Source organism: Zalophus californianus, chromosome 6, assembly GCF_009762305.2.
Source record: "Zalophus californianus isolate mZalCal1 chromosome 6, mZalCal1.pri.v2, whole genome shotgun sequence".
Taxonomy (NCBI): Eukaryota; Metazoa; Chordata; class Mammalia; order Carnivora; family Otariidae; genus Zalophus; species Zalophus californianus.
This window is the reverse complement of record NC_045600.1, coordinates 98,787,813-98,811,160: the sequence shown is the minus strand read 5'-3', so window position 1 is coordinate 98,811,160 and position 23,348 is coordinate 98,787,813. Positions and strand designations below refer to the sequence as shown.

Here is a 23,348-nt window from a genome sequence, read left to right as displayed (position 1 = left end):
ACACTTCATTAAGCATTTCTGGATAAAAACATGTAACACGCTCTATAAGCTTTTGTTAATAAATTAAATACCATCTTTCTATAAATATACTTTGCATTAAGCTTTCCTGTTAGAGTTTTCAGGAAACATTTTAAATGAAGTAGCTGAGCATATCCCATTTGAGATGAATGAGATCATTAGGAAACACTTATATCTGAAATAAGCACTGAGATCATTCTGCATACAACCCAAGGGCCCTAATTTTTTAAATATTTCAAACAATGTCCTCCTTTTAAATCATTAGACTTAGAGACATTTAAGGAACTGATTCAATTAACCCGGAAGAGAGAAATGCTATAATGTGTGATTTATTTTTGCAGATAAATTAAAATGCAAGTGTATCTGTTAGAAAAGGTGGGCTGTCAGCATGGTTACTAATGGGAACAGGAAGGCAATTAAGCAGGGCCACCTGAGGCTGAAATAGCCCCTGAACATGGAAGCTTGAAGTGCAAGCTGGAGATTGTTGTTGTCAAAACCAAAAGTGTTCCTTGGTTAGGAGGAACAGTTTCCTTCATTGATTTTCTAAAGCATGTTTCTCAATTTGTTCCTCCATAACTACAAACTAAAAATAAGCCCAGACTGCTATGGTTTCATACCTTAAAAAAAAAAAAAAAATCTAACTTCACATAAAGCGGATGCCTTAAAATTACAACTTTGCATTCTATTATTTAGGTGAGGAAATATGAGGCAAGAATTTATTTTTCTCCTCTACAACCCCAGGATATTGGCTCCACCAGGCCTAATAAATTATTTTCACAAGGAAATAGAGCATGCTGTAGCTTGTGTTCCCTTGTGCAGGGGGTTTTATAAACAAGATGTATCCTAAACAATAAATAATCGCAGATGGGAGAGGGTGGGAGAAGGAAACATTATAAGGGTGGGGGAAAAAAATGTTCCTTCACCAAATCATGGAAAAGAGTGAATTTCAAAATGCTAGAAATCTGAAGGGAAGATGGCCACTTTAACCACGGTGAAATCTATAGAGGAAATGAGAAAATAATAGAAAAGAGTAAAAGAAAGAGAAGCAAAGGAAAGACTAAGAATGTGAGAAGAGAGGTTCCAGCAGCCTTACAAGTAAGTAGCAGCAGAATAAGTCCTACGAACAGAAACGAAGAAAACGTACACTGAAGACGTCGTTATAATTCAATGCTCTTTCCTGCTCAATCTTGTCCCCCATCTTGAATTGGACCAAAAAAAAAAAAAAAAAAAATGCACTAGACTTTTTGGAGCTGTTTATGAGGAGAAGCTCAGAGATTCTCATTTCCTTGCTTGGAGAAGAGGGAATCTCTTTACTTGCTCTATGTCACTGTGTAACAGATGCTAATGATTCCATCACACTGCTCCTTCCCTGGGAGAAGATTTTCCAGCCATGGTGCTAGAACTGGAGTTAGCAAGCAAGAGGTGGGTCAAGCGGGGACAACTCTGTCTTATGCTTGGAGAAGAATACAGCTCAGTGGTTTCCAGTTTGTGAGAGCCTTTCCTGACAATATTCATTTATCAGTCTAATTTACACAGATTTCCTTTTTCTCCTGCTCAGAATTTTTTGATGGCTTCTCAGTGTCTCAAGAATTAAGGTCCTTACAACCTGAGTCAACTGCCTTGCCAGGCTCATCCTCTGCCCCTCCAGTTCCATTAATGCCCCCCCCTTGCATTTCTAGGCCTTTGCTCTTGTGGACTCTACTGCCTACTCTGTCCTCTCCTCCCCTGTGGACGCCTCATCTCTCCTTTTAAGGCCCAGCTCAAAGGCCAGCCATCCCAGAGAGCTGGCCTCTTCCTTAGTGGAGCCCCAGATCATTCGGTTGATGCTCTGTTGCAACTTTTCCCCACAGCCCCTCATAGTCAGCGATATATCTCCCTGTGGGGAGAGGATTCCAGCTCGCTGATGGTAAGGGCTATCCACCTTGTTTGTAACCCAGCCTCCAGTACTGCGCCTCGCAAAACATGTTGGCAGAATTGTTCCCGGAGCGCCAGTGATTCTTTCTCCCTTGCTACTCTCTTCTCCCTCTCTCCCCAACTAACTCTGCGACTTTATTTTTTTTATCCCTCAATTATATCTCCAACTCTCCAAGGCTTTAAAAAAAAAAACAAAACCACCCCTATCTCATGAACATAGACTGTTACTAGAACACAATTTTTGGCCACAGTGATCCTCTTGTGAATTGAGATCTTTCTATTGCCTAAAGCTGAGGTAATTCACTCAGGTAACCTTGGGTAGTTACTTTGGGTTCTGAGAGGCTGGAATTTATTTCTACAGACCTAATACTAAAATGCAATATTTCTGTCTATTTCTACTGTTGGTTAGTATCCAGGCACTGAGTGTTAGGCATTTTTAATTAGGGAAAGTATCTACGGCAAGATCTCTTCTGGCTGATCCTTAACATCCGAAGAAATGAGGTTGTAAGGGCTCTGAATACGACATTAAAGATAAGAATCAGTAGGCCCCTGTCAATCTTACACTGGGAGAGAGGGGGAGACATGACCTATTAAGGTCTTTTTTTTTTTTAAGATTTTATTTCTTTATTTGAGAGAGAGAGAATGAGAGATAGCACAAGAGGGAAGAGGGTCAGAGGGAGAAGCAGACTTGGTTAAGCGACTGCCTTCGGCTCAGGTCATGGTCCTGGAGTCCCCGGATCGAGTCCCGCATTGGGCTCCCTGCTCAGCGGGGAGTCTGCTTCTCCCTCTATTAAGGTCTTTTTATCTGAAGCCCAGATTTGGCCCACCCAGCCCAAAGTCCATTCTGGGATGGGATCTCTGAGTCCTGGACATAAACGTATATGCTGACCTCTAGGATCCCACAAACTAGAAGAAGGCCTGTTGGAGCTACGTAAACACCTAAATTAGGGGGGTATAGATATGGAAACTCAACCCCAAAGGGGCAGCCATGTGAGGAGCCCCATGTCTGGCGGGATGACAGCTGTTGGCGTGAAAAACAACAGAAAAGCTAATCAAGTATATCGTTGTGTTATTTGGGGGCGAGGAGTTAAGCGCTGGAACGGGGGATCCAAGAAGAAAGATAGAGGGGCCAATGAAAACATGCAACTCCCAAGAGCCTATAAGGACCAATACCCCACATCCTGGGGCGCAGCCGGTCCCAGCCAGCAGAGGGCAGCACTTGGGCGGGAGAAGCCGGGCGAGGGCGGCCTTGCGGGCATACTTAATCTTGAGTGTGGGGCGAAGGACTCGCACTCATCACTACCGGTTCCGGACCCTGCGGCCGGGGGCGCACCTCGGGCTCGTTTGTGTGCTCGTTTGTGGGCAGTGGATGTGTGCGGGGCCGCCTGCCCGAGAAAGGAGAGCGAAGGGCGCCCCCTGGGTCTCCGGGGAAGAGGGGGAACGCGCTTTCGGCGGGCCCCGGAACGCGGGTGGGAGGGGCTCCAGACGCGCCCCACCAGTGGCCGAGCCCGCTCCTTGCCCCAAGAGCCGCCCTCCGCGCCCCGGAAGCTTCCTCCGCCGACACCGCGTTAGCCCCCGCTTGCTCTGCCTCTGGGGCCACGACCCGCGCGCGACATTCGCCAAGGTGCGCCCCCGGCCGCCGCCGCCCGTGCCGGAGCGAGGCCGCTCCCGCTCTCCGAGCCCCGCGCGGCCGCGGCGCGGGTTCCGGCTCTGGCCGTCGAGGCCTGCGGCGGCAGCGGGGTGGGCGTGGGTCTGTGCCGGCGGCCGGGTTCTCGCCGGCCGCACTTGACCGTGGGCGCCGAGCGAACGGGCCGCGCGGCGCGGGCGGCGGGCTTTATGCAAATCGGGGCTGCGCCCGGGCGTCCTAGGTAGGATGGACCAGCCCCCCGCGCCTCGGCCCTCACGTCCAATAAGAAAAGCCCCAGCTTGACACCTGCCTATATACAGGCGAGCGCGCCCCCGGCCCGCGGACCGCGCGCACAGCCCGCACAGCCCACGCCGCGGGCGAGCGAGACCTCGGCCCGCCACCATGACTTCCAGTAAGATCGAGATGCCCGGCGAGGTGAAGGCCGACCCCGCCGCCCTCATGGCGTCCCTGCACCTCTTGCCATCGCCCACGCCCAACCTCGAAATAAAGTACACCAAGGTAAGCGGCCGGCGAGGACCTGCCGTCCGCCGAGGCTTTCTAGAACCTTCCTTCCTGTCCATGATCTGTCAGGGGGCGAGGATGGCGTGTCGGCCTCAGGGGCCGGGATGGCCGGGGCCAGCCTGTCATCCCCGCGCGGCAGAGGGACGCCCCGTCCTCGGGCTTGGGGCATCCGAAGCCCTGCCGGGGTCTCGGGACTCCTTAGAGACTCTCCCCAACCTGAAAGCGCGGCGCCGGGGGTCGCGGTCAACGGCTCCTTACCCCTGCCGCGTCTGCCGCTGCCTTCTGATCCGATTCTCGCGGTCCGGACTGCCGCGGGCAAGGCGTCGGCACCGCTTCGACTCCTCAAGTGGGGAGGAAGGGTTCCCGCCAGGTGGGCCATGCAGCCCGGCCGCTTTCCCCGGCGGCCCTGCGCCTTCAGGGGCCGCTGGGCTGTGCGTCCCGCTCGGTCCTCAGAAGCCCGCGCGTGCGGAGCGGCTTTCCCGGAGGAACTGACCGGGCGCGCGGCGCTCCGGCCGCCTTTGCAGATGGCGCGGAAACCTGGCTGCTGGCGACCGGCAGCTCCAGTATCGGCATTTCGTTCGAATGTTGTAGGCAGTGGCAGCTCTCCTGGAAAACTCGCAAACTCTCTAAATGTGTGCAAATTAACGGGCTCGCTCTCGGACGGAAAAGAAATTATTTTTATAACGAACTCTGACATCTTGGGTTTGCCAAGCAGGATTTTTTGTTGCTGTTGCACCACATAAAAAAGAATATGCGTTCGCTACCTTAATGTAAATTGAATTTACTTTTCTATGAATTCCACATAGAAAAATACATTAATTAGACACACGGGGGGTGATTATAACATTATAGCATGGGGGGCGGAGGAAGATAGATGGGATTTAAAGTCATGTTCTCTGGAGTTCATTTTACAGTTCTCTTGTTTGATTTTCTATCCTTTCAGTTGATTTCTACCCCAAATTTCTCCCGATTAACTTAAACACACACTGCGCGCACACAATAGGGTTAAAGTTGTTTTCCATCATGCTTATTACAAGATAAACTAAATTTGTTGAGAAGTAAATTGTTTGGTTTTGGCTTAATGGTTGAAAGAAATTTTTTAAAAATCCGAATATTGAAATTTTACTTGTGTTAGTTTTAGAATACAAACCAAGGTGATTCGTGTTCTGAACGCCCGATTTATGATGGGTTTGATGTACCTGTTAGCTTTTTTAGATGGTGTGACAAATTTTTGAAAGCGATTTTAATGGGAGGTCGTTAGTGGTTACAGCCATTTAGACAGTTTGCATAACAATAGTGCCAATGTGGGGGCACAAATCTGGGTTTGGGAACGAGCCGGGAAAGTATACAGCATAAACGTTTTGTTTTATGAGGGTCCCTAACCTCTTCAGCCTCTCTTTAAAGGTCTTAAGTTCCAAGATCTCCCCGTGAGACAGGAGCGAACTCTCATATTTGGGAGGGTTCGAGTTTAGTCTTAACTTTTGTTTGGATTTTCCTCCCAGTCCCGGAAAGGAGTTTTAGGTATGCAGTAGGTATCCCAGAATTTAATTTGGAAGCTCTTCCAGTTTTCTTTTTTTCCAACTACCCCCGCTCTCTTTTTCTCTTGTTCTCCCCCAGTAGGAAAGACAACTGATTTATAGCTAATTGAAGCCTTTAATGTGGAGTCTTTTAGCTCCGGAGAGACTTTTATCCAGTATCCACTTTCCCACTTATTACAAAGAAAAACAATCAGAAATGAAATAATGGACTGTAACTTGACTCTTTAATTTGTGGGGAGGAGGCACCTTATTTTTGGCTTGACAAACAACCCTTATAAACATTGAGTAATGCTAATCTAAAGGCAAGCTCTTTTCACAGAACCTTGTTAAATCAGGTATCTGTGAACATTCCCAGCAGCTTTCCTTCTCAGCTTTTTAGCGAGGCTTCTAAATTTTCTGAGACAAGCCTCATGGGCGAGCAACTTTTTTAACGTGAAGAGCAGTGCTGTGTTGGTAGCTGAGGGTAGTGGGTAATGATTTTTTACTTAAAAGGAAAGTAAGATTAGTGGAAAGTTTTCTAAAAATTCACTTATGATCAGAAGGGAGGGGTATTGGTAATTTGAAACAGAAGAATGAAAAAGGTAGAATGGACAGTTCGTCATTTAGAACAGTAGTACCACATTCATCAGGAATTTTAATTTAAAAGAGTAATGGCTTAGAAATTACTATGCTGGAGGGCTTGTTGAATAACACTTAAGAAACAAATACGGCGTTTGTGTCACAAAGTGGTACAAGATAAACAAGACGGATCCTTCATCATTTTTGTCTTCTTAAACGAATACATCTTTAGGGAAGGATATTACGACAGGATTTTTAAATGTGTTTTGGGGACCAACATGAAGTCACTACCTACGTGTAAATGGTCAGATTATGAGAATTTCAAGTAGCATGCATTCAGAAAAGTTTGCATTTGTGATCTTGTATTGTCCTGTATTTTTTCGCCATTCTTCTTCTAAAAGTATTTGGCACTTTTTATAAATGGTGGAATGGGGGAGATCATCAGAAATAAAAGTTACACCTTTGTCAAAGGTCCAGTGAAAATACTCCAGAATTACGGTTTGGTCTCCGTGGATGCTGAAAGGGCTAACGCTGTGCTCCTATATTGACTTTCACGCAGTTATATTTAGTTTTAAAAAGAAGCCTATCTCTCTGAAGTTCTAATACCCATTTTAGACTAAGGATCAATGGCAGTACCATCTTTGGTATGTCTAATTTTATTTCCTTAATGCAGTGAACTAGATCCCAAATTTTAAAAATGATTGCTTACTAAGGAATATGGTTGTTGTTCTTTTCAAAGACTGCGTTAGTCAAGAAAGAGCGCTAAGTCCACCCACAAGAAGTAGCAGGGGGACCACTTTGAGGCCAAGAGAATGCGTGCTCTCTTGCTCGTATCCTGAGAAGACTGCTTATCAGCGATCGCAGGAACCTGATTGCTTTTAGCCGTGTTTTTATGAATTAAAGCTTTTCAGAATTGTTTCTTTTTCATCAGTCTGGTTTTTAAACCTTCGTTAAGGCTGAATATATTGTAGGAGTTCACACATTGTAAAATCAAGGCTGGCACTTTACTGACTGCCCCTAACTGCAGGGGAGATTTCTTCCAGATTCCCAGAAGGTCTTTGGAATCTTTCGGTCTTTATCTCACCCTACCTTTTCTATTGTCTCTATCATCTCTTCTGGCTCCAGTGCTTCCTCCCCGTTGCACACACACACACACACACACACACACACACACACACACACACACACACGCATTGTGCGGTCTCTGTGTTGAGCATTTTTTCAGTGACCCTTTATGCCTATAACTAACAGTAACATAAGGGGTTGTATTTTCTTCCAGCAGCTGATGCTGTGGGGAGTGAGAACAGAGGGAGGAAGGGAACATTTATGGAGTACTGACTTACTAAACTAGAAGAGAAAAAATAAAAGACAGTCAACTGAAAATCAGAGCTAATGTGTGTTGGGTAACTACTATTTATTTATTTATTCATTTAAAAACTTTTTATTGAACATCTGCTGTTTTCTGGGGTCAACTTCAATTCGGTCCAAAGGCTGTTTGAGTGGCCATCGAGTATTGTTAGTATTCCTAACAACAGTGCTCTCCCTTCTGCTAGTTGGGCATTTGCCTTCCAGGAGCTTAGGGTCTTATTAGAAAGATTGAGTGCCAAAAATTAATCGTCAGCATGGCAATAGGTCAGTCGATCAATGTAATAACAATGGTGATAATAAAATATATAGTGCCACTTAAATTGTTTATGGGGCCTAATGGTTTATTTAGCACTTTCTTGTGTATCTTATTTGATCCTTGCAAAACCTTTTGAAGGAGAGAGAATAGGAAGAGTTAGAAATAATTGATAAGGAAGACCTTGGCCTTGACCTTTAAAAAACTGCTGGAACTTGCTTCACCATATACTTTGTTTTTCCTAACAGTCACATAGTTGTTTTTTATTTTTGTTTTGTTTTGGCTTGGTTTTTTGAGAGAAAGAGTTTAAGTCTTTATTCTTTGTGTTGCTTCTATTGCAAACATGGGGCGAACATGTACTGGTCAACTCCTTTTCAGAAGCTGCTACATCTGTGGCTTTTGGTTCCCTGACTTTAAATTACTATTTCTGATGTGCCTTTGAGTTGTTGTCGTTGTTGTTGTTAGGTCTAGGGCCAGATTCTTGCCTATCCCAGGGATCGTTTCTTAAAAGATGGTGTGGGTCTACTTGTTTCCAAACCTCTAATCAAGATTGTCTTGATCATAAATTGTGAATCACACCTCCATGTTTATATTATAGGAACCTCAGATTTTCAAAGAATACATTTTCATAATTGTATAGCTTTTTGATGTTTGTGTCATCTCCATTTAAACTAGAGAAGCTAACCATTTTAATTGTAGGTCTTGATTTGGATAACTCTCCTAGGGTTCTAATGCCTTCTACTGTACAGGCTTTATGGAATCATCATTTACTAAGACAATTCTGTCTTCCACTTCTATAAAATGAGGAATGATAGTTTTTCTATTTGAGGTTAGAAGATTCTCCGAGGAGGCTGTTCTGTGAGGTCTGATTTCCTTGTAGCAAGGCTGAAGAGAAGCCAGGCATGCGTAATACGTTCTCTGTTGCATTACCCAAGCCCGGTGATCAAACCGTGACCAGATCAAAAACATCTCAAATACCAGTGTATGCAGTTCTGTCTCAAGTCTTTCTCCACTGGATAATGAAATAGAAATACTGATGTATATTTTTGTCTTTTTTAGTTATCTTAGTAACAGCTTGCAGTAGTTAGCAAACTACAGACTATCTGCCTGATTTTGTAAATAAAGATTTATTGGAACACAGCCACACCCATTCAACTGCATATTAGCTGGAGCTACTTTTGGACTACAATGGTAGAGCCAAGTAGTCGCAACAGAAATCATATGGCCTACAATTTAGAAAAAGCTTGGTCGGACATGTCCTTATTAGCTGTGTGGGCAGTCAACATGTAGACAGCACACAGGGCCAGCTGTGCCTTGAGGCTTCAGAGATGCAATGGTAAACAAGGTATGGATGCTGTCTCCTGTTGAGGAGTTTCTTCACTGAGTGTCAATTCCTACATCGGCCAAATGTGAGATAATAGTAGCTACCTTTCGGGGTTGTTGTCAGGGCTAAATGAACAACTGGGTGAAAGTACATAGAATGGCAATCAGCCAAAGGCTAACTCCATTTTCATTTTTACGTTTGGAGCTATGGATGAACCAAGGCCCATTTTTAGAAAGATCAGAATTGTACAGTCAATAAAGTTTTGTGAAACAGGCCATTATGTACTATTTTAATTAGTCGTAAGAGTTTAATATTCTGGGTAGCTATGGATCCCTTATATGTTTACACTGGATTTTCATCAAATGAGATCCCTTGGAGGCTTCCTTACCAAGGTCTTCTCTTTATTAAGAAGTCACTAAATCAAATAATTTCCCAGCCAGTATTTTAATAATCAAATTAGATATCTGACATTTGTGCCAAAATTCGGCATTAATGTGCCTCAGGACACCCACGTGGCTGGCCCTGAGTGTCAGATGGCAAACAACCATTTCTGGCATTTTAAGTAGTTTGGGCAAAGATGTTGCCAAGTCTTTGGCACATAAATCTGGGAGGTATAGCAGTGTTTGAGGACATTCCCAGAAGTTTTATATAAATATATATATATATATATATATATATATATATATACTTCATAGAAGTGGGAAGGTATTTTAGTTCATGTAATTTAAAACTAAAGAGACTTTCACTGGTCCTGACTGCCCAGTTTTGGGGCACTTCACCTTCCAGAAAGTAAAACCACCATGCAGTGACTATTTTGAAAGCCCTTCTAGCATTTCACTAATTTCTTTATTCGCTGTGACAGATCATTTCAAAGCCAGTCATGTCCCCCCAAACACCAAAAATGATTGCCATAATTTAACTTTGGATAATTTTTTTAAAGATTTTATGTATTTATTTTGAGAGAGAGAGAGAAAACGGGGGTGAGAGGCAGAGGGAAAGAGAGAATCTCAAGCAGATTTCATGCTGAGCGTGGAGCCGGACACAGGGCTCACTCTCACGACCCTGAGATCATGATGTCAGCCGAAATCAGGAGTCAGATGCTTAACCGACTGAACCACCCAGGCACCCCACTTTGGATAATTTTTAATTGCCTTTTCAGATATATCTTTGAGCTCCATTCCATTTTACCTTTCAGATATATGAGATTATCCAAGTTGAGAATTTCTTACCTCTGGCATTCCTCCATTGCTCCTTTGTTGGCCTTTAAGATGAAGTAATGTTTAAAATGTTTCCCTTCAAAATCTTAACTCTTAATGAGTTTATTTACAGCGTGTCTCTGTTGTGTCACATGATTTGGAAATACTTCCAACCTTTGAAAATTCCAGTTGGAATAATAATTGGGTGCTTTCACCACCTAGACTTCTGCTGGGCTCTCAACAAAATTTCCCTGGGGCTAAACACGGGGGTTTATTGACCTCTGTAGAATGTGGTTAAAAATTAGAATGTCTGTGAGTGAACATTCTAATTTTTATTATCGAAGGAAGCTTTCTTCTTACTTCAGTTCAGCTCTGTTACCTCCAGAAGTATGGAGCTGCTGTTTTCCTTTCCTCATCACGAGCTGACCTTTGGCGAGCCAGCGGAGCAGTTGCTTTAGCCCTAGACCTCTGGAAAGATAAAACCTATTGTCCAGCTAGAACTGGACACACCTGTCTCTTATTTGCAAAGAATTTAGGATATCAGGGGTACCCAAACACTTTCTAGTCTTGATTATAAAATATAGGGAGGAAATTTCAAAATAATTAAAGATTATATTTTTATACATTTTCTTGTACATTTTTTCATTCCTCTAGCCTATATCTTCTGATTTCAAGTCTAATGATTCTTAGGGTTTTTTTGTCCCAGGTCATTCCTAGGGATTTCTTAAAGATGAAACTTAGTCAAAAAATGGTATAAATTGGGTGGCTCTTCCCACAGGTATAATGGAAACTACCTCCAGGTAAGTGGATCTTACAAAATATTGTAGATTTAAGTAAACCAAGTAACAGGCAAAAATAACCTCATTCTTTTCCCAGTCCTCACAACCAGTACATACACCCAGTCTATGGGCTGATATGTGTGTAATGAGGGGGTGTTTATGGTGGGAAGGAAAAGGGGACATAAGAAGACCTTGCCTGATAAGACAAAATTATGAAGTGTCTATAGAAATCTACAGAGAATAACTTAAAGTCTTACTTGCCTAGGTGTGAAAATTGGAGTTTTGCCCAGAATCCTTTTTTGAGAGGAGATCAGGAATCAGTATGACTGGTTAAATTCCTGAGCAAACCCGAAACCAGTGAGTTCTGGTTTCGCATCTGTGTTTTAGAATCTGATACCCAACATACCAATATAACTTGATTTTCACAAGGAAGGGTATCTCACTGTAGTATCTTGAGGTCATTTTTAACTACAGCTAGAGCTACCCTTTTGCTTACCTGAATTTATTAATTTGTTTATTCATTTGACATTTATTTGGGCCACTTGTGTACAAAGCACTGTTAGTCACTGTCTGGCATGAAAAGATCTACAGATGTGGGCCCTGCCCTGAAGGGGCTGGATAGGATTCCCACTTGGATGTGGGGTGAGAACATGCGCACAAATAACTATGGTGTGTAAAAGAAGATGCAGATGCTTGAGATGAATGCACTTGAAGCACCATGAGCATTCAGAAAGGAGAGAGATGCTTCAGGCTCCGCAAACCAACAGCACACTGTATTGTTAGACCTACTTAACAGGAAACGAAATGTTTCAGTCATACAGAAGATTATAGAGAATAATGTAACAAACATGTTGTGCCCCTGTACCCAGATTTGTTAGTTCTTAACATTTGGCAATATTTGCTGCTCTTTTTTTTTTTTTAAAGAAATACATTGAAACTCCACCTATGACCCTCCACTCTTCTCTTTTCTTCCTCTTTCCTTCCTCAGAGACATTTATCTTTCCCATAGGTTTATGTATCTGTATATCTATATGTATTCATAAACAATATGTACTCTTGTTTTGCATGCTAATTTTTTATATAAATGGTACCGTGCTACAATTTGCTTTGTTTGCATAGCATATTTTCAAGATTCCTCCATGTTATTGGATGTATTTGTGATTCATTCATCATCATTCATTCATTGTCAGATCCCATTCTTTGAATATATTACAATTTTTCATCAATTCTACTAGTGACATTTAAAGTACTTCCAGCATTTTGCTATTATAGTAATGCTGCATTAAATATTCCTAAGCATATCTCCTTAGGTGCCTGGGTGAGAGGTTTTTCTAGGATGTATACTGAGAAGTGATACTGCTGGCTCATGGGGTATGTGGATCTACATCTTAATTAGGGTTTGCAAATTTCTGTCCAACACCGTTACGCTAGTTCCCACTGCCACCAGCAGTCTATCAGCGTCCCTGCTACTCTCTGTCCTCACCTCTACCTGGAGTTCTCGTACTTCTTAAATTTGGCCAGTCTGTGTGAAGTGATATCTCACTGCCGTTTTAATTTGCATTGTGTTGATTTCTTGTGAGGTTTAGTATCTTTCCATATGTTTATTGGCCATTTGGCTGTCCTCCTTTGTGACTTAGCTAGTATATCATTTGCTCATTTCTGTTTGTGTATGTGTGTATTTTTACTGACTTGTAGCAGTTTTTATGTACTTGGGATTATAAGTTTTTGACAGCTTCATACCATGTGAAAATTTTCTGCCTCCTTGTGTTTTTTCTTCCTCCTCCTCCTTTTTAAGTGTAATGTCATATGGTTTTAAATGCAAAGAGAGAGGAATATTTTTATCTTTCCTCTTTTTTAAAAAATTGTATTTATTTATTTGACAGAGAGGTAGAGCCAGAGAGCACAAGCGGGGGGAATGGCAGAGGCAGAGGGAGAAGCAGGCTCCCCTCTGAGCAGGGAGCCCGATGTGAGGCTCGATCCCAGGACCCTGGGATCATGACCTGAGCTGAAGGCAGACACTTAACCTACTGAACCACCCAGGCGCCCCTATCTGTTCTTTATGTTTAGTGCTTTTGGTGTCTTTTTAAAGAAATCCATCCTTATTCCGAGTTTTTCAAGATACTCTTTTATATAGTCTTCTGAAAGTTTACTTTTATTATTAAAGAATTTATCTTTCTCATTATGTCTTAATCCACCTCTAACTGGTATCTTTATATGTGTAAGAACACAGGTAAATCTTAAGGACAAAAGATGTAACATATAGGAAAATCAAATGATATTAATGTGTAAAGAATTCAGAATTGTAGTCTGTGTAATTTTGGAACGGGATTAGGAGGTTCAGAATGTGTGGTTTTTCTCTAAGCCTGGTCTTTTCCGTAATGGGAAAATATCAGAAATTAGTCCTACTTCGGTGGATGATTTTAAGTACATGTTGGTTTTCCTAAACTAAGAACAGTAGTGCATTCTATAAACCTACCTTTAAGGAGTCATTGTATAAAACTTTAGGATAATATGATCATTATAAGTTTTTCATGTCAAGACTTATTTCTCTACCTTTCTTATATTACCTAGAACAGAATAAGTGCTCAAATACTAGCTACTGTTGTTGTCTCTCCCTCTCCCTCTCTCTCTCTCTCTCTCTCACACACACACACACACACACTCACACACACACACACACACACACACACACACCACTCAGTTTTTGAAGGAGCATTACCAGTTAAATAGGTAAGTTCTTCACTGTGTGCTATTTGTTTATAGGACTGGAGAAAAACTAGAGGGATGACAACTAATATAATGTGAGAAAGAATTTTGATATACCTTTTTGTTGAATAACTAATTCAGTAGGGTGCTTCATCCTGTGAGTTTAGAGAATTTAAATTATTCCTTAGCACCAAGCTTGAAAATAACATTACTTTGTATCTCATTAATGTTTTAACTCATTGTGTTTTAAACTTTTGTGTTTGGATTTCATAAGTTATTGAATCTGTGCATGTGTACCTCTAGCTCTAAAGAAGCTACTGAGGAAGAATGAAATTCTCCAACCTTAAAACTGAATCTGGCCCTTTTGTGCATATTGCTCATGTAATACCTGCCAGAGTTGGCCCCACACTTATTTTTTTAGGATGAACCTATATTCTCTGAATGCCTATATTAACTTGTTTGCCCTACTCCTAAATTGTACAATTTTTGCCTTGTATGATTATAGTTTTCTGTGTAACTCCTTACTCCTAAACTGTAGTAGATTATAAACTCTTATTCATTTTAGTATTTCTGAAGCATCTAGCTCAGTGCCTTACAAGGAAGTGAATACTTGTTATATTTTATTGGCATTACGGGCTACTAATAGTTCTTTTTAATATTAATACAAAAATTTTCAAAATGCTTTTCACATATGATTACATTTAATAATTGCAGCAGTCCCATGATGTGGATGTTATATTAATCTTCTCACTTTATAAGTGAGAAAATCAAGCCTATGAAAGTTAAATAAATTCTCCAGGCTTGATAGCTAGTAGGTGGCAATTCCAGGACTCAGTCTTCTTCCTTCTCTGCTCATAACAACAGGAGTAAGCACGATTTGAACTGTGAGCCTAAAGCTCTGCTGAGTATTGTATAGGACAATCCTAAGCCCAGTTCTTTGACTACAAATCCTGTTGCAAAACGTAATTATAGTAGGTATTGTAGCTACCATTAGCAACAATTTCAACTTCACATAAGGATGAGAGTGTTCAATTTAAAAAAAACAACAAGAACACAATAAAGGATTGATATAATCAACACGCACGTAGGTGTGACTCTTTAGGCTATGGTAAAGAACTGTGTTTTTGGATTCCCACTGGCTGGGTAGCCGCATACTGCCCTTAATAAGTCCTGTTTTTTTGGTTTTTTGTTTTTTTCATTCAACAAGTGCTTTTCTTTGTTATGGTTCTTCAGATCTACTTGGGAGTGAGTCTGAGACCGCTGAAAATGAATATATTTCACATTCTTTCTAGTGCTTCGTCTCTCTCCATAGGCCATCATTTTGTGTAACTTGACTATAACCTATGTGGGAGAAACACTTCGCAGAAAGAGTCGGGTGGATATGTTGCACCTTGCCTTTTATGAGCCATCGTTTCTCACAAGGCTTAACCACATTAGATTCGTCTGTTGCATGCAGCCTCAGTGGAGATGCAGAACAGAGAAATAGTGGGCCCCAGACATTCATGCAGTATCTGTACTTTAACAGAGCTTCAGTGCCAGGAGGGTGGTAGTTGGGAGGATGATTAATGTTTTATTGTGAATGGCTCAAAAATCCTACCTAAGGAATCTGCTGACAAGTTGTCTCCTTGAAGCCAGATCTGATAGTCTTCAGATTCCTCGGTCTTCTCTTTTAGAGAAGTGTACCTCTTTAGAGAAGTACCTCTCCTTCTCAGTCAGAGGTACTCCTTCTCACCTTTTCCACCTTCTACTCTTCTCTTCCCTGAGTATTTTGTCTGCTTCTCTTCCACCTCCCTAAGTATTTCTGTCAGGCAGGCCTTTGATGACATGACCTTCATTCCTTGATCAGATTCATTTACCTGTTTTCATAAAATGTCTAGTTCTGCCTGGGAACCTTTGTAGTCAGCTCTCCCAGCTGTTGGCCCGAACGGTCCTTTGGGAGACCAGAAGCAATGAACCTGGAATAACCACATTTGACTTCAATGAGCTCTCCTGAGACTTTAGTAATTACTTAATGGATTGAATTGGTGACACACACTATTCCAGATAACAGCCTGGGTTGCATTAAATTAACCTTCACAAATGGGTATTTATTGGTGTACTCTTAAAAGACTACATGTGTTGGCTGTAATTGTTCTTCCGTGTTTCTCCATGCTGATAGGTATTTGTACTGAGTGAAAAATTTCTCAGATTAGAGCCTGGGTGGTAGTTCTAGCCATTTTGTGATGTGTGTCATTGTGTTCAGCACATTGAGCATAAATCCTGTCTTGTAAACAGCAGGGAAACTAATGAGGTTTGCCCACATTCTGGTATCATTACCAGGAATTCCAACAGAGAAAAAGAGAAGGCTTAGAAAAGAAGTACACAAATCAGCGATTTCTGGAACTCTTGATGATCTGAATTAAGGAGAGAGATTATTGCTCAACATTGAGTGTAGACGTGTATGTACAAATGCGGGTACATAAACTACATTTAGCTAAAAAAAAAAAGAAACCGAACATTTTGCTTTTAGTGAACATTTGCGAAGTCACCAACTTAGTTGTATAGAGAGTTAACGAGGGGCTTATTTATGAGTGTTTCTAATTGTGAGTGGTATCAAGGGGGGCGGCTATTGAAATAATGCAGCTGTTTAATTGATAGCCCACTCTTTGCTTTCTCAGGGCTCTTCATCATTTCAGCCAACTAAAGTTTCATACTAATTTGAGTCTTACAATTCTTGGAATGATTTGGCTGTTATCTTTATAATAAATAGCTTCTGAACTTGTTGGAAGAAACCTTTCAAATGTGATTTTTTTTTAGGTTGGTTTCAGATCTTTATTTTTATCATTACTGTTGAATAACTTGTGTGTTTGATAATGCCAAAGCAAGGGATCCAATTATTGCTTAATGCCTAGACTAGTTTTCTTCCTGGATTTAAATTTTCATAAAAGCTGGTTATCACGATGGTCTTGGCACAAAGTATGGTCCACACATCTTTGTGTTAGGATGAATGAGTAAAGGAATGAGTCCTAGAAAAGAAAATTGTCTGATTTCATTTGCATACTTACTGATAGACAAAATGCCAGGACCTGAAAGTGAATTCCAGGTAGAGTGTTTTGAAATGAATAGCTCTCTTCTGAGAGCAAGAGCGAGAGCGACAGACAGACACACACATACACACACGCACGCGCACACACACACACGATGAAAAACTACCCCCTTCAGTCCCACTCACCTACCTCTTCCTTTGAAATAGAAAATCTGTAGGGTGTATTGTAGAGTAGTGAAAGAGTCAGAAGACTGGTCCCAGATCTGCCACTGATGTATGCTTTTTAGTGTACATGTAGGCACAGAATACAAATTCGTGGAATTAATGAATGAACAGATTATTTGATAACTTACTGAGTACTTTCTTCTATATTGGCTCTAGGGATATGAAAATGCTTTGTGATTCTGAGTTAGTTACTTAAATTCCCTGGATATCAGTTTTATTACTTATAAAATGATAGGGCAGAATGAGATGCTTACTTGTTAACCCATCTACTTACAAAAATCACTGGATTGGAAGAGCTGTAAGGTTTCTTGACCCCCATCCTGACTCTTCAGAACTCTTTCATTTCCTGGGCCCAAACCTGGGATTAGGATCAGAAGGAAAATACTGAACTTCTTTATATGTCTTCCTTGCAGTCTTTCTGGGATCCCACATTTTGGGTCAAAGCAGTGTTTCACATACTTTCCCAAGGATGTCCTTATCATTACTGGAGAGCAGTCCACAGAAATCTGGTAATGATTCTCTTTACGTGAATGAGCGATTTAGCCGTGTCATAAAGATCCACCAGAAATAGAAAATGTTGTGTTTGTTAAAGACTTACAGTACTAGAAATTTGAGAGCAGTGACTCCCAAGAGAATTCCTTCTTTAAATCTTAGGGAAAGTGGATGTGAGTACCCGGTCATGGTGGTAGAAAGAAAAGGTTTGTTGGCATTTTTCCTCCAGCCATTCTCGGCAGTTTTTCTGTCAGCCTAAGCTCATGAAAACCACGGTGGGTCGGGCAAACTCTATGACGAGGATGCTTGTCGGGAGCCTTCGGCTTTTCACTTGAGTCTAATAGAGACTTAGCACTTTGCAGGTCAGTGCCACTGCTATTTGTCTCTGACCTAAGAGATCTGGAGTTCTTCACATCAAAACCACATCTTGCTGAGCAGAGATCAAACGTAGGAAGGTAAGGATTCTGCCAGTGATTTATCATGCCAGGGAGAGCGATCAGGCCATATGGGGCCACTGCAAATGAAGTTGACATTCCGGCAGTTTCTCATAGAATGTCTCACATGTAGGTATGGCTAGTTTTTCTTGCAGAGGAATTCCGGGTCAAGTGGCAGCTTTTGGTGGCATTTCTTAGCCAGACTTACCTCGAGCATGAGGTTATTTCAAAATCTAGTCCTCGCAAGATTTTTCTAATATTTTGTTTAAATGGCAAATAGGGATTTCTTGCTCAGATATTTGAAGGTTAATTTGAGCTTTTCATTTTATGTCTCCTTTCCTTTTCCCTTTCTGGAGAAGGTGCCTATTTTAAAAAGGAAGAAAGAAAAAAGAAACGAAAAATTAAGGTGATTTGAGGTCTGCAAAAAAAACCCCCTTTCTTCCTAAATATTAGATGTGACTTTAGGGTAATGAAATTGACTGTGTAGACTATGCACAAATGGACTAACTAGTTCATCACCACATTTTATTAACTCAGGGGTCTTAGGAATGAATTGTTACAAATATTATCCATCCAATTCTGGGGTAGATGAAGACATCACACAGACCTTTTTGCATATTTGTAATGGAGGAGAGGGAGGAAGAATTTAATCTTTTACAACATAGATAGAATTATGTTTGAAACCATTTGCTAAGATGTGAGTCAAGGGCAATAATTTTGATTTTAATTGAAAGAAAAAATCCAATAATCCCTCTCCTCATCTAACTATATAAACAGATACATGAAAATGATCATGCTATATAAAATTCAGCTTGCTTTTTGTTTACTGTCACAAGCAGTGAGTTTAGTCTCCTGTGGAGAAATCACTCATTTATTGTTTCAAAGACCTCTTCAACCTTAGGATATTCACTGGGGTGTTTCAGCTTCTATTTGCACAGGATGTTTGCTTTGTAACATAAATGAAAGATATTGGCATTTAAATGTAGTAGTTCATGACATGAAGTTTTAATTCAACAGAGATACCGGTTGGCCCTTTTGTGTTTTACTTTTTCATAATGAGAAAAATTATCATAAATGAATGGGCTTTGGTGGTTAGAAGTAAGTCTCATCCTGTAGTCAAAATTCACTTGATTTCCCAGGTATCTGTTTATCTGTTCATAAAATGGGGAGTATTATTCTGATTGAGGAAGTACTTCCAACTCTGTAAGGAGCAAGTTTAAATATAATAATGAAATAACAAGATGGAATTTCTCCCAGTTTCCCCTTGGCATTCTTGGAGCGTGTACAACATCCATGAAAACCTGGTAGGGTTGCCAGATAAAATATACAGCATCTAGTTAAATTTGAATTTTAGGTAAATAATGAATACTTTATAAATATAAGAATGCCCCATGATTTGCCAGTGACTGGGGACATATTATACTGAAATTTAATTGTTTTTCTGAGATTCATATTTTACTGTGCATCTTGTATTTTCATTTGCTAAAACTGGCAAACCTAAACCGTTATGCAGATGGTTTGTGATTTTTATCTGTGACCGCCAAATTAACATCACTTTAATGTAAAATTAATTGGCAATAAGAATCAAAGACTCAAGGAATCCTTAAAAATTTTTGCACTAGAATAATGAAGAGTGTAGTAGAAAGACTTTTCTTTTTAATCCCTAGCAATACTAGAGAATAAATAGGGCAGCTAGGCCCATTGTAAAGACAGCTTAATCTCCTAAATGAATTGCTCCAACCTTTTAATTCAAAATCATACAAACAAAAACATTGAGATAAGCTGGGTGCTTTTTCAAATGGGGACCCCTGTGGCTTTGAAAATAAACACTTCAGCCTCCTTCCCCCCAACACCTACACCCACAGTCACTAGCCTTTCTGATGTCTGCCATTTGCAAATGAACAGGCTGAATTCTGAGAAAGACAGAAGACTAATTAAACCTAGGGAAGATAGGCAAAGGAACATTTGCTTCCAAGCAGAAGACAAAAGAAATCATGTTGCATTCCGCTCTCTCAAGACTGACAGGAGGGCATTAAAGCCCTTTGCTGAATTTCCTCTTCTCAGAGCTCGTTTCCCACACCACTGCTCGGACCCTCTCAGGGCCCAGCAACCCTGGTATGCCAGAACCAGCCTGCTTTGGCCTGTCTTCCTGGGAGGGTCAGAGGAGGGGAGCAATCAGAAACTCCCAGAGACCAGTTCATATGTTGGATGGCCTTCACCATCTTTACCTTCTTGCCCCATCTTTTTGCCCTGTTCGTCTCTGATGGTTTGTCAAAGGGGATTCAGTTACTAGTAATGGGGAGAAGAATAAACGAATGAGTACGCAAACAAACACAGAACAAGCAGTAACTAGCTTTTTAAGAGCACTAATAAATTGCCTTGGATTGGCTGTTTACATTCAGAATCTGCATCCGTTAAAAGTGTGGGTGCGCACTACTCCAGACTTTTCGGTAGTCCCAGTAATTCTTATATCCACTGGATGAGGTGGTTTTATTATTAGCTTGTGTGGCTAAAGTCACCATTTTGAATCTCTGTACAGATGAGAAGATTGAGCCACAGAAAGTTTAAACGGCATACTCAAGTCACACCATCTAGTAATCTTTCTACACATAGGAAGTATATATATATATATAGTATGACAGCAATGGGGAGGCAGAATTTGATTTTAGGACACCTTTGTCCATTTTTGTGGTTGAAGAATACCAAAAGGACATCCATGATAGTCAACCTAGGTTCTAGTCAAACCAGTCATATGATAAGGGACTGGGAATATTAAGACTGTTTTGGTCTGTGGTAGAAATATCCTGCCATGCCCCTTGGAATCCTGAGTCAAATGGAACATTAGGTCTTCCTTGATCTGGATCACAGGTCCCTGGAATTACCCCAGAGCCCTTTAATCTGAACGATCCAGGCAGCCTCCTTTGGGGAAGAGGCCAGCCACCCCACCCCTTACCTCACCTCCCAGTTCATTCAGATCTAGCCTTGTCCCCTGAAGGCTGCCCAAACAGAACTGTCTTCTGGGAACATGACTAATGAATGACCTTTTGTCTCTGGACTCTCATCAGTGTCCTTTCACTTTCAGAAATAGACCTTGAGGTTAGATGGATATGGGAAAAGCCGGGTGGATCTTTGCTACCTAGAACTGCTAAGGTCATAACTTATTTCTGTTTACAACACTAACACAAGTCATGTAACCATTGCACATTAGTGTAATGTGCTGGGCATACAACCTTCATTTTTAAATACTCTGACACAATCACTGTGGATTAATAGTTAAAAGCTGTTTTTAAATGTTGCACCTCATTTCTCAGTTCTTTTGACCTTGTGCTATATGCATACTTGGGAAGTCTAGTTTGCAGTCTTTTCTAGTGAAGACTTTTCCCTTTTCCTGCCTTTCAGCCTAAGACTCAGGATAAGTGGGGTTCAGAGCATAAAATATCGGGTCCATTATTTAAAACAGTTAATTGATTTAAAATTAAAATTGATAATCTGTCCTTGTCAAAGCAAGCTTTGTAGAACCATGCTTTTGCCAGTAAGAGATTACACCTATTGAACCAAGTCCACGTCTCTATAATATCAAAACACTGACTTTAAAGTGAAAAATGCAATCAATCATCTAAGTGTGTTTTCCTATAGAATGCCATTTGGGTGTTTTTTCACTTTTTAGCCAGATGTTTTGGCGTGAAGCAAAGCAAAGAATGGAAATCAACAGAATCACTTTTGCTGTAACTACCTAGTTAGTTCAACAGGAGGGTTCTTTCCTCCCATAAGTGATCCGAGCATTTTCTTCATTCCTTTACCTTATATAGGTAGCCTCTTCATAAGAAGTAAAATAAGATGGGGCTATTTTTCATCAAACTTAAAAGTAACCTTTTTACCTTTGATTATGGTATTCAAAGGCTACCAGCTTTGCAGAGTAGCGCCCTGAGTGAGCGTCAGTACGATTCTTTATTACAAGAGAAATTTAATTTTGCCCAGTTGAGTGGTAGTGCTGTGTGTTCTGTGTTGTCCGCAGAGCTCTTTAAGGTACAGTACGTCAGTAGAAACAATAGAGCGGTCACGTCAAAGGAGATAACGAACATATGACAAGTTCTTAAACTACTCCTTTGTACTGCTTAATTAAAGGGAATTGAAATTTTTTCTCTAGCTAGATCTGTCTGGTTATTGATTTGCTATCTGGTACTCTCCTTTGATGAGCCAAAAGCAGTTTAAGTGGCAAGCTGAGTAAAATTCAACTCTCCAAGGCACAATTTACTCAGGGTTTCATACAAATCATTTGAAGCATTTACTATTAAAAAAACAAAACATTTTATTGCGGAAATAAAACATGGCAGCTTTATGTCAAAGATTCATTGAGGATGGGAAATTATTTACACCTAACTCCTATTAATGCCTGCCGCTTTGGAATTCCGTGGAGGTTTCGATTCCCCAGTTAGAAAATTCATGGCAGCTTCTCTATATTGTCACAGCCGCGTGGCTTTGGGCTGAAAAGTGTGGCAAACCTGATTTTTTCTCTATTATCTTCCCACTGCAGAAGTGGCCAAGTGATGTGGCTTGGCTTTCGTGGCTAAATTCACTGTTTTGAATCTCTATCCAGGTAACTACTGAGATTAATAAAAACAACGTAAAGCCACTTTTAGGCGAATTGGATCCCTGTGGACAGCCAATCTGAATTCTTTATCCCATCTTCATTTCTTTCCATGGTAATAGGATTTATTACATCTTTTGAACACTGACTGCATGTTAAGTGCTATGTTAGAGTACGGGGGAAACCAAACGAAGCCAAGAGAGCTTTTTTCAAGGAACTTAGAGAAGGAAGAAACTTCATCTTAGCCAGCTAAGCCTTAGGCACATTCACATTTTATCTCACTTAATTGTACGACAGCCCTGCAAGGTAGAGGGGCCTTATTTCTGTTGTTACAGAGGAGGGAACAAAGCTCAAAAAGTTTGAGAGTCTATTTAAGATGGCTCAAGATTGCCTAAGTGGTAAAAGACAGACTGGTATTTATTTACATGGGGATCTTTTAGCTGTAGTACCTCCACTCTGGTTGGTTCTACAAGGACGATAAAGGAATACGTGCAAAATTAATCACCTCAGTCCTCAGTGGATTTCCTTATTTTTCTGCTCTGTTTTACATATGAACACAGCCCTCATAACACTTTACCATCCTGAATGAATACGTTAAACAACATCAGTCGCTACACTTGTCTTGGGGAGAAAGACTTTCATGTTGCTTTGTTATCCTGATGGTCTCATTTGAAAAAAAATAAAATGTATAAACCAACCCAGTCACCTTGAGTTGGCTTTCAAAAAGCCCTTACTGTTTCAATCCAGAAACACAACTGTATACTCCATTCTTATTTTGGAC

The 23,348-nt window shown here is 41.0% G+C and overlaps 2 protein-coding genes across 3 annotated transcripts in view; one reads left to right on the top strand and one right to left on the bottom strand.

Moving 5' to 3' along the window:
- AQP9 (aquaporin 9) overlaps positions 1 to 4,530 on the bottom strand; it is a 96,358-nt gene extending 91,828 nt beyond the window's left edge. The window contains exon 1 of the mRNA XM_027569388.2: positions 4,340 to 4,530. The gene's annotated coding sequence lies outside the window, so the exon portion shown is untranslated. The remainder of the gene's footprint in view (positions 1 to 4,339) is intronic.
- Positions 3,814 to 23,348, top strand: part of ALDH1A2 (aldehyde dehydrogenase 1 family member A2) — a 92,658-nt gene continuing 73,123 nt past the window's right edge. For both annotated transcript variants that reach the window (XM_027569385.2, XM_027569386.2), the window contains exon 1: positions 3,814 to 4,078. In XM_027569385.2, the coding sequence (XP_027425186.1) occupies positions 3,962 to 4,078 (117 nt within the window). In that variant the 5' untranslated portion in view covers positions 3,814 to 3,961. The remainder of the gene's footprint in view (positions 4,079 to 23,348) is intronic.